The following is a 13513-nucleotide window of genomic DNA, read 5'->3' as shown; positions in this document are numbered from 1 at the left end:
CTCCTCTAAATCCTGTCTAAATATGCTATATGACAAATAAAACAAAAGGTACTGGCAGTTCTGCCAAATAATTAAAATTTAGATTCGTTTCTGAGAATTTTTAATGATTTAAGAGTACAGTTGTAGTCAAGTCTATCCTTCAAAGCAAATATATAAATTTATAAATTATAGTTTTGTCTTAACAAATAAAAAAAGCATTTTAGCTTGAAAAGTTCCTATAAACTCCTCAGTACAAGGAAATGGAAAGAGATCTTTCATGCGATTAGCATGGAGTCTATTAAAAAAAGATGTTCAAGTATTTCAAGTACCAGAAATTAAATAAGCACACTAAAGTCTCCTAAAAGAAGTGCAAAATATAATCACACAAAGCTGCATATTTTTTTTTTTTAGAATTTACCTCAATAAGAAACAATACTGATTAAATTTGCTCCACTGCTGCCTGCCATGATTCTTACTTGTCAATCAAGATTTGATAGATCGTGGCGGTGAGACAAAAATCAAAAATTAATTTCAAAAAGTCGTCCAACATGGACAGAACCTGCTAGTCACAATGTGCAATTTTTTTTTAAGTTTTGATACCTTATTTGTGCCACAATAATATTTATTAGTTCAGTTGTTTTATAATCAAGAAGAACTAACAAAACAAAACAGGACAAAAAAAACACACCACTTAACTAGAAAAAAATTCTTGCGTATGTTAGAACACTGAACCATGAAGCAGGAAAATACTCATAAATAGAAATAATCAATAGCAAAAATAGTAAAAATGATCTAGTGGCACGCTCATAATTGGAAGCATAAAGTTACCAGAACCTCATGCTACTAAAATGTTTCACCAGGCAGACGTTTGGCCAAACTTCATTCTTCTGTCCGCTAAGCTAATTGTGCGCTGCACAAAGAGCTCCTCTAACTTTAAAATTACCAACAAAAAAAAAAAATCACTGCAAAAACAAAACCTGCTGCTGGAAACAGCTGGAACAGGAGTAATGTTACTCAACACCTTTTCAGTAGAAACGAGTCCTTTACTCATCGGACAATAAGGGAGAACTTTCATGTCTATAAACACGTGATGCAGAGGGATTCTCAAACGTGGGCGGCGAGCTTTCCGTGGACACGGAACCGGTAAAGACACGTGTATTCGACGTGACCCCAGTTAGAGAGAACTCTCAGCTCCACGAACCGATACACCTCGTCACTGGGGTTCTGAGCGAGAGCAGGGGAGAGGAAGACAAATGGAAGAGAGGAGAGGAAGAGAGATTAGTGAAGAGTTAGACTGTATTCTGTTACTATGGAAACAGGAACAAGATGTACTGGTAGTACGACGGGTTATTAGGGATGTTGCAGATAGAAAAGTGAAGGAGGGGAACATTTCTTCCAAAAAATCTCAGAAATTGAAAGAGTTTGAAAAATCAAAAGTTTGCTAGAAAACAAACTCGGAAACTTCTGAGTATTAAAAGTAAAACATTTTTTGCAAGTCAAACATTTTCCACTTTTGATGCTCTGAAATTTCCATGTTTCTTTCTAGGAAACTTCTGAGATTAATCTAAAGTTTTTTAAGTTATTTTTCTAGAAAAGTTTCGACTTTTCAAACTCAGAAATTTCGAAGTTCTTTTGTACAAAATTTCTGAGATGAATCTCAAAATTTCTGAAACTTTTGGTGAAACTCTTTCTGAATTTCTGAAACTCTTTTTTATTTTAATTTACAATATCCCTAATACATCACCGCATAACAGAGACCAATTTGAACTTACAGGCAGTTTAAATGTCTGAGTTGACTCTCCGTCTTCATCATAAAAAAACGTCCCGAGCAGCGTTCCTTCTTCTGTGTCATTTTTCAATCCCTGGAAGAGAAAGAAACAGAGGAAAGCTGCTCTTAATGAAGCTCCCTCTACATGCATGTTAACGCAATTAATCACATTCTTTTTTATTTTATTTTTGAAACGTTTCTGGTAAATCTGACGCACAACTACAAACAACAGCGATGGTTGACAAAGCCACTGGGAGTTCAATTTAACTTTTTTACTGGAAAAAACTATTATGTGCAAGTTGTTTTTCTTTTTTAAATCAAGTTCCACCACAGATAATAATAATAATAATAATAATAATACAAAATATTAATTATAATAATATGTTTCATACAAGATTAGCAATATGAAGGTCTGGAGCACAGTTAAGGCTCAGTTAGATCTTCTGAAATAGAAATGACATAATAAACTCAGTGCATCACATTTGTGAGCTCCAATATTTGCCAAGGAATATTTTTTACACTCAGTTTAAATACACTGGAAGACATGAACAAATCTCTACATTTTATATTCGCTAATGAACCAGCTGAAATAATTACAGAAAGTTAGCCATTATTGACATTAGAATCACTATTCATTTTTCCTCTTTTATGTTGCTGTGTGTTATTGTCATTTTTGTAACCGGCTGACTTGCTGCCTGAAAGGCATGTGGTGCCACAAATGTATTCAAATCGGCTGAAAGGAGTGATTTGTAGAGCAAAACATGTCACTGACACTGCAAGGCAACCAGTCCCACCACAGAGTTTTGTTTGAGCTACCAGGACACACAAAACAAAAAAATAATGTGTGGAGCATCGTAGAACTCACGTAGACTTCAAAGTCTTTCGGTGCCGAGTCGATGTGGCCGGTGGGGGAGTTGTAGCGAGGCAGGTGGTCCAGAGTCACATGACTTATTCTGATGGGGTGAGACAGAGAGATGACCAGGCTACCTTGGACGCCGTGGAACGCCCAGCACTTCCCAGGGAGCAGCACCGGGTAACCCTGGAGGGACAGCAGGCTTCGTTAGCAAGCCTGCCTGGGAAAACTAACGTTTAGCGACGGAGCAAACAGGATGTCGTACCTGGATGACGGTGCGCGGGCTCTCAGACGGATACCAGAGAGGGAAACCAAAGAGAACGATGCACGCCGAGCGAATGCGATACGTCTCTGAACACCGCGTGCTGACGATGCTGGCACCTTCACACACACACACACACACACAAAAAGACCGGGTTAATGGAAAGAAGAAAAGGTCATTGTGTGTCTTCAATGCACAATTAAAAAGAACAGATATTTTACACACACTAAGAAGAACGTTCAGATTGATATAAACATTTAAATATTTCTGGGGGGTTTTTTATTTGAAAAAACATCAAACCTAAGGAAGCCAAGAAATGTCATATTTGCGTAGTTTATTTATGTTTTGTTATCAGAAAATAATAACTGTTTTCTTCAGATGATAGAGCTTCTTCCGTTATCGTGATTTAGTTTTTTGATGGTTTTCTGGAGATAATAAGTTATGGTTACACACACATGCCATGACTTACACTTAGAACTCCTCTCAGGTTGTCATGACAGGCAGAATGGAATCAGGCTTAAAACACACATACACACCAATCAACTTATCTCAACAAAGCGATCTGGAAGTGAACTTATCTAGAAAACCATCATCAAATTAGTTTGTTATCTGGAGAAAACCATCGGGGGAAAGTATCTGTGGTCTCGGCTTCCCTACCAAACGAAGCAGGCTTGGTAGAATTTTAAACACAAACATCATGCAGGAGATTTTAAACCTCTGACCTTGAGTCTCGAGAGCAAAGTCAGGCATTTTGTCCGCCTCTGGACGTCTACACCCTGTGCAGTCCATTTTGACCTCCAGCTTGTTTGTTTCCTGTTCCTGATTGAAGAACAGAGCCAACAGTAAGAAACACACACATTTAGGAGTTCACACTTCCATGACGATGTCCAGACTGGCTACCTTGATGCGGTCAATGAGCCACTTCTCCATGGCCAGCTGGAGCTCTGGTGTGAGCTGGTTGTGGGCGGAGTCTGGAGGCGGCGTCGCCTGCATGGAGGACAGCTCCTGGGACAACTACAGCAACAGAGAGGGGCCATAGTGAAACCGGAACAAAGTGCTGGTGGAGGGAGGAAACGTCTCCGCCAGTCAGACACGTTTCCGTGGGTTACCTTGGCATTCTGGGTCTCCAGAGTTTGGATCTTGAGGCTGAGGCTGGCGGCAGTGGAGCGGCTGTCCATCTGATGATTTTCCATCTGCTTCCCCAGACCAGAAACCTCCTGCTGCAGGAGGCGGCGGATGTCAGAGTCCGCCTCGATCTTCGCCTTCAGGAAATCCACGTCCAGCTGATGTTTCTCCTTCAGCTGCGGAAGAAAGATACAGAGAAGCTGGTGGGTGTGGATACAGCAGCTCCTTACGGACAGGCAGTTATTTATCAAAAATAATCACACACTCATTCTGCACATTGTGTACAGACTGACTATGAGAAAGTATTTGCCCTCCACTCCCAACCCCACTCCCAGATTTCTTCTGTTTTGGCTTATTTAATTACTCTCACGATTCAGATTCTCAGAGACATTTTAGTATCAAACTAAGATAAACACAAAAAGCAGTTTTCCAATAATGATTTTATGTACTTGGAGAAAAGAAGTTATTCTAAACCGACACATCGTGTCCTACTCCGATCCCAGTGATATCAGAAAATTAAAGTGATGAGGTTAAAAATGTTAGACATAAGAGCTATTAAATATATTTTTGTCAATGTATAATCAAAGTTATTAAAAATAAAGCACACTAGTTTTTAAACCTGCAGCCACAAATAAAAGAATCCAACAAAAAATATATAATTTCTGCAGTTTCACATCTCAGGCACCAGAGGTCACTGTAGGCGAAGCTGAGCCAAGTTTAACTGAACCTCATTTTCTTTTAAGAATCTTAAATAACAACAGAAACGTCTCATTAAAGGACATAAAAAATATATATAATAAAACAGAACACTGGATTTGGTTCAGCCAACTGAGAACAAATTCACTGTTTTCCAGCCAGTTTGTTGATACATAAATATAAAGGCAATGCTTTCAGTCAAATTAAAATCTAAATTTGTTGATGGGTTAAAATTGCATAATTTTGCTTCTGCTGTTATCATTGTGCCTCAGAGGTGAATGGATTCATTTAGTTGTTTTTTATTTTAAAATTTCTCCAACAAAACATACAAAAATCACTTTTGTATGCCATTTATATGCTAAAATGCAATAATGACATTTTCTCTTTTTGTCAAGTGATATCTGGCAGCTGAAGAGAAAATGTGTGAAGGTTGTTCTGATTTTGATTTTTCTTTGCTTTGTATTAATTGATCACCATAGATACTGCCATGACAGCTGGATAAATGTACCAAAAAAAAAAAGAGGAACAAACACAAAAGTAAACCAACCTGACAGAGAAGCTGTTCCTGTTTCAGCTGAAGTGCCACCTGGGACAGAAAAACACAAACAGATTTAATAAAAATCTGTTTCTGGATCAGGGATCAGGCCTCGAATCCATTCTAACCAACTTATTTCATTTATTGTTCGATACCATTTGCAATAACTAAATATTACAAATGTTAAATTTATCTCTAGTTTTTTGTCTATTGATGCATTTCCTTTGTCTTACCAGAAAATCTTGCATCTTTGCTTGTACAGCAGCAGAAACGACGTCTGGATCCTGGATGGAAGAAAAATATACTTTTAATAATCAACTCAAAGGTGAAAAAACATCACAGCTGTGAGCAAAGCTAACACACACACGACATCTTTTAAAACAAGCAGGTTGTAAATAAATGTTCACACCTCTTCATGCTCTCACTACATACTAAAACCATGTTTTGACTGTGGACATGATGCCCTTTCTACAAAGTACGTTGTTATGTGACAGCAAACACAAACCTTCAGAAAGTTAGTTTTTTTCACGTTAGTCTAAATGTGAGTTGGAGTATTTAGCTAGAACTGATTTTCACTTTAAAACTCTGCAGAGATCAGGCCTGCATGTGACTCGTGAAGTAAAATGCAGCTTTTGAATTTACTCCGATTAACTTTTGTCTGATATCAGAATTTGTTGGAGGACGTGGAATATTTCTGTTTTACAAAGTATCAAAAAACTAGGGATGCACGGATCCACTTTTTTCGCTTCCGATACCAATATCTGAAGTTTAGTATCGTACGATACCGATCTGATACGGAAACACAGCTGAACTGGATTAAAACGTTTCTTTTCTTTTTAAACACAGGCATACATGTACCGAATTACAAATTTATTTGATAACTCTGCACCAGTAAAGAACACAGCTAATTACACAAATACCGTCACAAGCTTGTTGTGAAAAACAACTTTAATTTGTTGAGTCGAACAACCAATGTAAAATAAATAATGACAAAAACAACATGCTGACTACTTTGACCAAACACGCACAAATAAACTGCAACACACTTTATTTCAAATGTTTCACAAAGTGCAATTAGGAATTCGAAATGTAAAATAAATAATAAAGCATCACGTCACTCAAAGGACAGGACTAGAATGAATAGATCGACTCTTATGGATCAGCCACATTGTCACAGATACCCAATCTACAATTTATTTCAATAACAATATTGATAGAGATATCAATATCGGATCGGCGCATCGCTAGTGAGAACAGAACGAATCTGTAAGAGGGAAGAATAGTTTTTCCCAGCAGTGCACCATGGAAACCAGCTTATCCAGCACAGACACACAGAGAAGCACACAAGCTGTAGCCGAGTCCTACCACCACAGTTGTGTGGAAGGTGCTGGGTCGAATCTCGGGTTGTGTGCGAACGACGAAAGAGGTGAGAAAAGGAAGAAGCAACCAAATACCTGGAGAAAAAGAAAAGAGGAAAAACAACGCTTCAGATAAAGCAGTTAGAAACACACAGTAACTACAGCGTCATTGAACTGGTGCGTGACATGTTGGGTCACTGTGGGGTGGAACATGAAACACGGCTGCTTTGAGTCAGACCCTGCCACCTCGTCTGATTTCCTGGGGAAAACCCTGCTCTCGATCAGTTTATGCCCTTCACACGACAGCAGCTCTAGCAGCGCTGCAAAAGGGCGTGTCCTGCTTTCGCTAAAAAGAAACGTGATCTGCAGAGATCTCCACAGATCTGCTAGATTAATGCTTGTGTCTTTAACACGAGGCTAAAACATCAACCAGACAACCAAGCAGGCTCAGATATGTTGAATGTTGGCGTAACTTACACAGAAGTATGATGAGGAGCAGGAGGACCAGCAGGAGAGCCTTCTTCGTCCGGTCCCTGACTGAATCGGTAGATATATGAGAGAGAGAACTCATGTTTTACTTACAGAGATATTTTTATAAGCTAGAAAAATCACAAGAAGCAATTTTTACATAAATATCAGCATGTGAAAGCAGCTTATGATCCACAGGCAGATGTTAAAAAGTAATAAAGTAATAAAAATACTGGCGTTGTCTAGGTATGCACCATTCATCAGCAAAAATATCGTTATTGTCCGATGTTATTGTTAGTCACTTTTTTAATGTATCAGTCCGATATCGACAACTGATGTTTATTTCTAGATTTTAAGGTGTACAAATTTAGAAAGCAATTAATTGCTTTTTTTATTTTTTGAACACCAAAGTATTTTGGTATTTTACATATCAAGTCGGAACCTTTGTTGTCTGTTTCTAGTACGCCCATAAATCTCACGCACAAGCTGTGTCCCGAAACAAAGCAACAGGTGACAAACCTGCTTCTCTTCTCTTGGCAAACTTAGCAGTTTTGCAAAATACCGATACGGTAAAAAAAAACCCCAAAAAACCCTCCTACTCTATATACCCTAGCGCCAAAACTTTTTAGCAAAAAAAAAAAAAAAAAGTTTCAAAATTACGTGTTTCCATTAAGCTAATTTATTTTCGAAATGTGAAATTGCTCAGTTGTATGGTCAGTGGAAACACATCTAAAGATGACGAACCTGAAGATGTGAGATGAAGCACTTTTCTGTGAGCATGAGCAGCCATCACTGAGGCTGAATCTGTCGCAGAGTAGAGACAAAGACTTTCATTAGGGTTCTACAGAAACACGCACACACAGATATAAAACACAAAGTAGTTCTCACTCATTAGATTAGAAAAGGCACCACTGATCCTGCTCCTGTATCCTGGACTGGGAGCTGCACCACTATTGCCAGGCGGGGATCTGGTTGTGCTGGGAGCAGGTGAAGGCTTCCTGTAGGGGCCCTCGGCAGACGAGTACCCTGAGCTGTCGACGCCACTTTGACTCTGCTCCTTGATTTTGGATCTGGGCGGCAGCCCGGCGCCGCAGTGGCCAGGAGAAGAGCTCCTCTCCGGGGTCATCGAGTAGCATTGCTTGGACGTGTGGTTCTGAGGAGGTGATGGAGTCAGAGCCGGCCGAGGGGTCGGCGCGGTGGGGGCGAAGGTGACGCTCCTCAGGGGCGATAGGGTGGGAGCGCTCCCTGCCGTCAGACCTGGAAGGGAACAGAGAGCTGCGTGTCAGATTGTCCCACTCCCACATGGATGGTGCTTCCTCAGTGTGACGGACGACAGGACATTTAATTAGCTGTCTAATTATTATTGCTTTGTTAAATTAGTAATTATTTAGCGTTGCTGTTTTGAAAAGAGCTCTACAACAGAGATCTGACTAAATGTTCAGGAGTTCACAGAGTCTACTGACCTGGCTCAGGGACCGGAGTTTCTGGGCTGGCAGAACTGCAGTTGCTGCTGGTGCGGGAAGCCGACCTCCGACCTCCGGACTTCTTCTTGAAAACCCTGGAGGACAAATGGCCGTCAGAGAACAATCACACATGGGACTAGAGTTGGATTTCCAAGCCAGAATCCATGCTTTGCACACAAATACTGGAGATACTTGCTTGACAGGGTTTTCTCTGTAGGATATGTTGGTCACACTGCTGGAGTCGGATTCCTCATCTGAATGGTAGTAGCCACCAGACACCAGGCGAGAACTCCTACGAGCCATGACTGAAGAGATATGATGAAAAAAATCATAGGATTAAGAAAGCTAGTTTTACTAGCGATACTCAATATATCGGCACCAACATCAGTATTGGCTGAAATTAGTCAGTTTTAACGTATCGGTTTCAGTTTGATAAATGAAATGGGGTCGATATTAGGAACTGCTAATATCGTTTATTGCCATTAATTTCTAGACAGGAAAAGGAAAAGGTTCGTCATGACATATTTGTTTGGTCATGTGACAGTAACGCTGATGTAGCAAAGGATTGTGGGAAGCAATGGTGAAGCCAGCAGGCTGCCTGTTTCTTTTCAAGATGTCAGAAGGGTAGTAATATATATAAGACTGGTAAATATCAGTTAAAGACAATATACAACGAGTGGGAGATATAGACTTAGAATTTTATTGCGATATTTTGAGGAACTATCATGATAACGATAAAGATTATGTAAAAAAAAAAACCCTACGTATTACTTATTTTTCAGGTGACTGCATGGCTCAGCATTCATAGCGCCACAAACACAAACATTGTTCTTAAAAAAAAAATCTCATTTGAAACGGGCGTCTTCTGGACGCACTTACTTAAAAATAGTGTGGTTTGTATCACTAAACTTTACACAGTAACTACATTTAATCATATCTTCAAATTTACTGATATTTACTGATCCTTCCATTGAACAATGGAGAAATTAGTAAAAAAAATACATTTACGATCACACCGATTGATTTTTTTTAATTCACCATCAATAACTGAAATTTATTTTAACAACAAATTCATGCTCACAGGAAAGACATGCAGAGTCTCCACATCCCAACTGGGAATAATTTAATAATTTATAATAATAATATTTCATTCACACAGCCATAATAATAGCAGTGGATACAACTGTAGGAGCAGCAACATGCTGTGGTGGCACAGCAGCAGTGAAACATAACAAAGCAGCAGCGGTGGTGGTAGCCATGCCAACAGTTAAGTCTCTAAAAGGCGCTTTTGCAGTTAATCTTGGGCACATGTTATCCAACTAATACTGCACACTCCCTGGGGTTACACAGCAGGAGTACATAAGTGCAGCTCTACAGGACATACAAACAATTGTTCCTGCGATCTGATGCAAACAAAAACACACACGTACCACCTGCAGACCTCAACAGAGCTGGTGAACTTAAAGGAAAATACCTTACTGTTCAATCAAAGAAGACTGATAGAAGGAGGGAGCAACCTGGTCCCAGCTGCTTTGTTAGCTTGTGGTCACACTTGCAGGATAAGCTCAAACATCATTACCTGCCAGTAACACAAGGCATCAGAGTAAATTGCTCACAGCTTTACACCTGACTGTGCCAACGCTCTGGAGAGCTCTACGCTAAAACTACACACCTGATATGTTGACGTTACTGTCTTTGGAACTGAGAGGAATAATCTAGAGTCAGCATACAGCTTCAGTATCACAGATAAAAACTACAGATCAGGCCTGAAATCTGGGGGTAGTGATGGACTCTGACCTGAACCTTCAGTGTCACATAAAGACAGTCACAAAGTCGGTCTTCTGTCACCTGAAGAACATCTCCAAGATTAAAGGTCTAATGTCACAGCAAGATCTAGAAAAACTCATCCATGTGTTTATCTCTAGTCACATTGATTACTGCAATAGTTTATTCATAGGTCTGCCTAAGAAGTTAATCAGACAGCTGGATCTGCAATGTTCTGCAGATCCAGAACATCGCTGCTTGTGTTCACATCATCTCAGTCCCTACACTGGCTCCCTGTAGCTCAGAGGATAGACTCTAAAATACTGTTGTTAGTTTATAAATCACTGAATGGCTTGGAACAAAAATACGTCATAGAGCTGTTGTCCTTGTGCAAACCTCCCTCTGGTTCTAGTCTCTGCTTACCCGGAGACAGAACCAAACATGCAGAAGCAGCAGTCTGTCTTCATGCACCACAAATCTGAAACAAACTTCCAGAAAACTGCAAAAAAGCCAAACACTGAGTTCCTTCAAAGCAAGGTCAAAACCCCATCTGTTTAAAGTTTTTTTTTTTTTTTTTTTTTTTTTGCCAATATTAACTGGAACATTGAAAAATTCTCGTCTTCATTCCAATATTTGACTATGATGACTTTAGATTATGGCATTTGAGAAAATGTGATGTTTTATGTTCATAATTGTTATGTTTTTAATCAGGTAAAGCAATTTGAACTGCATGTGTTGCTGAAATGTGCTGTACAAATAAATACTTCCACTCCACAAAAATGTGTTACTTTGAGTTTGTGCATCACATAAAATTAAAAAAACATTTAAGTTTGTGGCTAGAAAATGAGAAAAAGCAAAAGGAGAATGAACCTTAATGCAAGCTCTATTAGTGGAAACACATTAGCATGCTAAGAAGAGCTAAAGTTGTAACTACAGGCTCCCAGAGCGGTGGGTGTCATTATGGCCATATATTAATAGACCCATAAACTGAACAAACTTATTTGAGCAGTTACTCATAACTTAGTAATTCAAACAGGTGAAGACTTAGAAAGAACCCGGTTCTAATCATCAGTCCATCTTCTCGACAGGGTGTTACCCAGCAGAGAGACAGCCAACGCTCAACTCACGAGAACAAAACCGAGATGTCAAACTTTCAGCAGAGAAAGAAACTTGTATCGTCTTAAATTTTTAAATTCTTACCCTGGTCAAAGTTAGCAGGAATCCTTAAGTCATTAACGTGGGTTTGAATGTGCAGCCGAGCGTAACTACAACACTAACTAAAAAAGAGCGGCAGATGATGACAGAAGGGGAAGCTGTGGCAGTTCCGACCCAACAGACAGGAAGTCTGTATGACAGCACGCATGCACACAGAAAACACTGTCGTCCAAACATTTCATATTGACTAATTAGCATTAGTAGGGAAATGAGACACAAACGTTTTTTCCAAAGATATCTTGTCTGGCATAAAGGCTCAACATTACCTTCTGTCTGTTTACCAGCTGCCGCTGGGTTAAAGCAAAAAAGGTAAACCAGGAAGAGGTGATGTTTATGCAAGCAGACAGTAATAGCATCATCATGCTAACTGTGCCTTCCAGTGCAGTGGAAACAGGCCTTTCTCTGTTTACAATAAATAACAAGACAGTGTGTGTTTCTCTTCTGAACCATGTCACACACACACACACAGGGGTGACTCCACACTGTGGAATACATCTTCACACTGAAGAATAAAGGTCAGAACTGCTACAGTAACACTAAACAACACCGAGGTAGAGTTTAGGGATTAGATATTAATAGTATTTTTCCTCTCTCATGATAACCACCAGGCTTCTCGTGCAATGCATTCATTTGCATGGAAGCCTCCATTGTTTATATCTTATCAGATTTTCAACAGAGGCAACAGAAGAAGGTCATTCTGATACGATGGACAGTAAACTACAGGTGGGTAAAAAAAAATACCGATTCATCAAGGCGTTGTACATTCATTTTTCTCCAACTGAACATATTTTCAGGATGAGAGTGGGTCAGAATGGCAATGTTGATCAAATGTGCTTTAAAATTATGATGCAAAAGTGAATTATCTCAGCTTCCACAAGAAAAGGAGAATTATTTACATTTTCATTACTTACTGAGGTGCTAAAAGCCTGTACTTAAGAGTAGAACTATATCAACATATTTTTACTCAAATAAAAGTAAAAAGTAGCCATCCAAGAAGTTACTCTGTTATAAAAAAGTATTTGATGAAAAGGCTACTCAACTGATAAAAAAAAAACAGAGATGCAAAATTATGCCATTTCTAGTTGAAGCATATTTTTGAAACCATAGCACTGATCCTACCTGACAAAAGAGATAAAACTGTTTCAAAATATTTGGACTCCACAGCAACAGCAAAGAGAAGAAAAACCGTTTAAGCATTTCCTTTTCTTAATGCATCTGAAAATGAACTGAGGGACCAGTTTGCACTGTAATTCGTGGACATGCCAACTCCCTCCCCGGTCAGCGTGACCTGATACCTCAGCACAAAGCTTAATTATCTTCTTTAAAAGCTGCATTTTGCAAAGCTAGACTAAACACAACAAATTACCGTTCTTTCTCAAATTGTTGGACAGTCGTATTTGTAATGAAAAGACGAGACGGGGTTCCATGCCTCGTACAGAACTGCCTGTGCAGACGTGTGAAAATGTGAACAGAAAAAAGTGTCAGGAAGATGAAAACATTCCCCTGGGGGAAAAAAGAAATCTGATTTAAGTTCTACCAGGGATCATGTGCAAAAACAGACAAAAGGGGACTTTATCCAGAATGAGCAGCATAGTCTTTTCACACAAATACATGTGAAGACAGGGTGACATTACTGCTTTTCTGGCACAGATAATCCATACTCCCTTTGGACTGTTGGAACTAAGCCTGTCACAATAAGAAATTAAGCAATTAATCATGATAATGTGTTATATAGACTCTTAGACTTCATGTATGATGAGAGGACAACTGTTCAACTGGGCTTTTAAAGTTTTGTACCATGTGTTGAATAAAAGGACAAAACTTGTGTAATTCCCATTTTTGAACTGTCCTGTTGATATTACAGCCTCTCCAACTCTACATCAAACCAAAAACACATTGAAATACCCAAGAAGATATTCAGCACCAATTGGAATGAAGGTGGTTCAACAGGCAACCGACTGCGTACCTACACCCGGCACTTTGCGGTTGTAACATCCCAAATGTGGATACTTTTTCAAGGCACCAGG

At 39.3% G+C, this 13513-nt stretch overlaps 1 protein-coding gene across 1 annotated transcript; it reads right to left on the bottom strand.

The window, feature by feature from the left end:
• Positions 1 to 1001: 1001 nt before the first annotated feature.
• Positions 1002 to 12882, bottom strand: LOC106936755 (uncharacterized). The gene is made up of 16 exons (XM_015017952.1): positions 12853 to 12882; positions 8704 to 8812; positions 8508 to 8602; positions 7933 to 8301; positions 7789 to 7848; positions 7054 to 7113; positions 6584 to 6672; positions 5452 to 5502; positions 5231 to 5269; positions 3972 to 4163; positions 3763 to 3876; positions 3585 to 3681; positions 2866 to 2981; positions 2613 to 2786; positions 1752 to 1841; positions 1002 to 1203 (listed from the first exon to the last, which is right to left on the bottom strand). Exons 2-16 carry the CDS (start codon positions 8808 to 8810, stop codon positions 1084 to 1086), a joined length of 1773 nt encoding a protein of 590 aa, XP_014873438.1. The 5' UTR covers positions 8811 to 8812; positions 12853 to 12882; the 3' UTR covers positions 1002 to 1083.
• Between the last annotated feature and the right edge of the window lie 631 nt (positions 12883 to 13513).

This window comes from Poecilia latipinna, unplaced genomic scaffold (genome assembly GCF_001443285.1).
Source record: "Poecilia latipinna isolate Pla-1442-1.1 unplaced genomic scaffold, P_latipinna-1.0 Scaffold77, whole genome shotgun sequence".
In the NCBI taxonomy this organism is placed as follows: Eukaryota; Metazoa; Chordata; class Actinopteri; order Cyprinodontiformes; family Poeciliidae; genus Poecilia; species Poecilia latipinna.
The sequence above is the reverse complement of the archived record's forward strand: the minus strand, read 5'-3'. Positions and strand labels throughout refer to the sequence as shown.

What these genes read in the sequence shown, in the direction of transcription:
- LOC106936755 (XM_015017952.1), bottom strand. Translation starts at nt 8,810, where the DNA reads ATGGCTCGTAGGAGTTCTCGCCTGGTGTCTGGTGGCTACTACCATTCA. An exon ending in GCTTCATCTCACATCTTCAG is followed by an intron (nt 7,114 to 7,788) that starts GTTCGTCATCTT and finishes CTACCGATTCAG; the next exon opens with TCAGGGACCGGACGAAGAAG. An exon ending in GCTCCTCATCATACTTCTGT is followed by an intron (nt 6,673 to 7,053) that starts GTAAGTTACGCC and finishes CTTTTTCTCCAG; the next exon opens with GTATTTGGTTGCTTCTTCCT.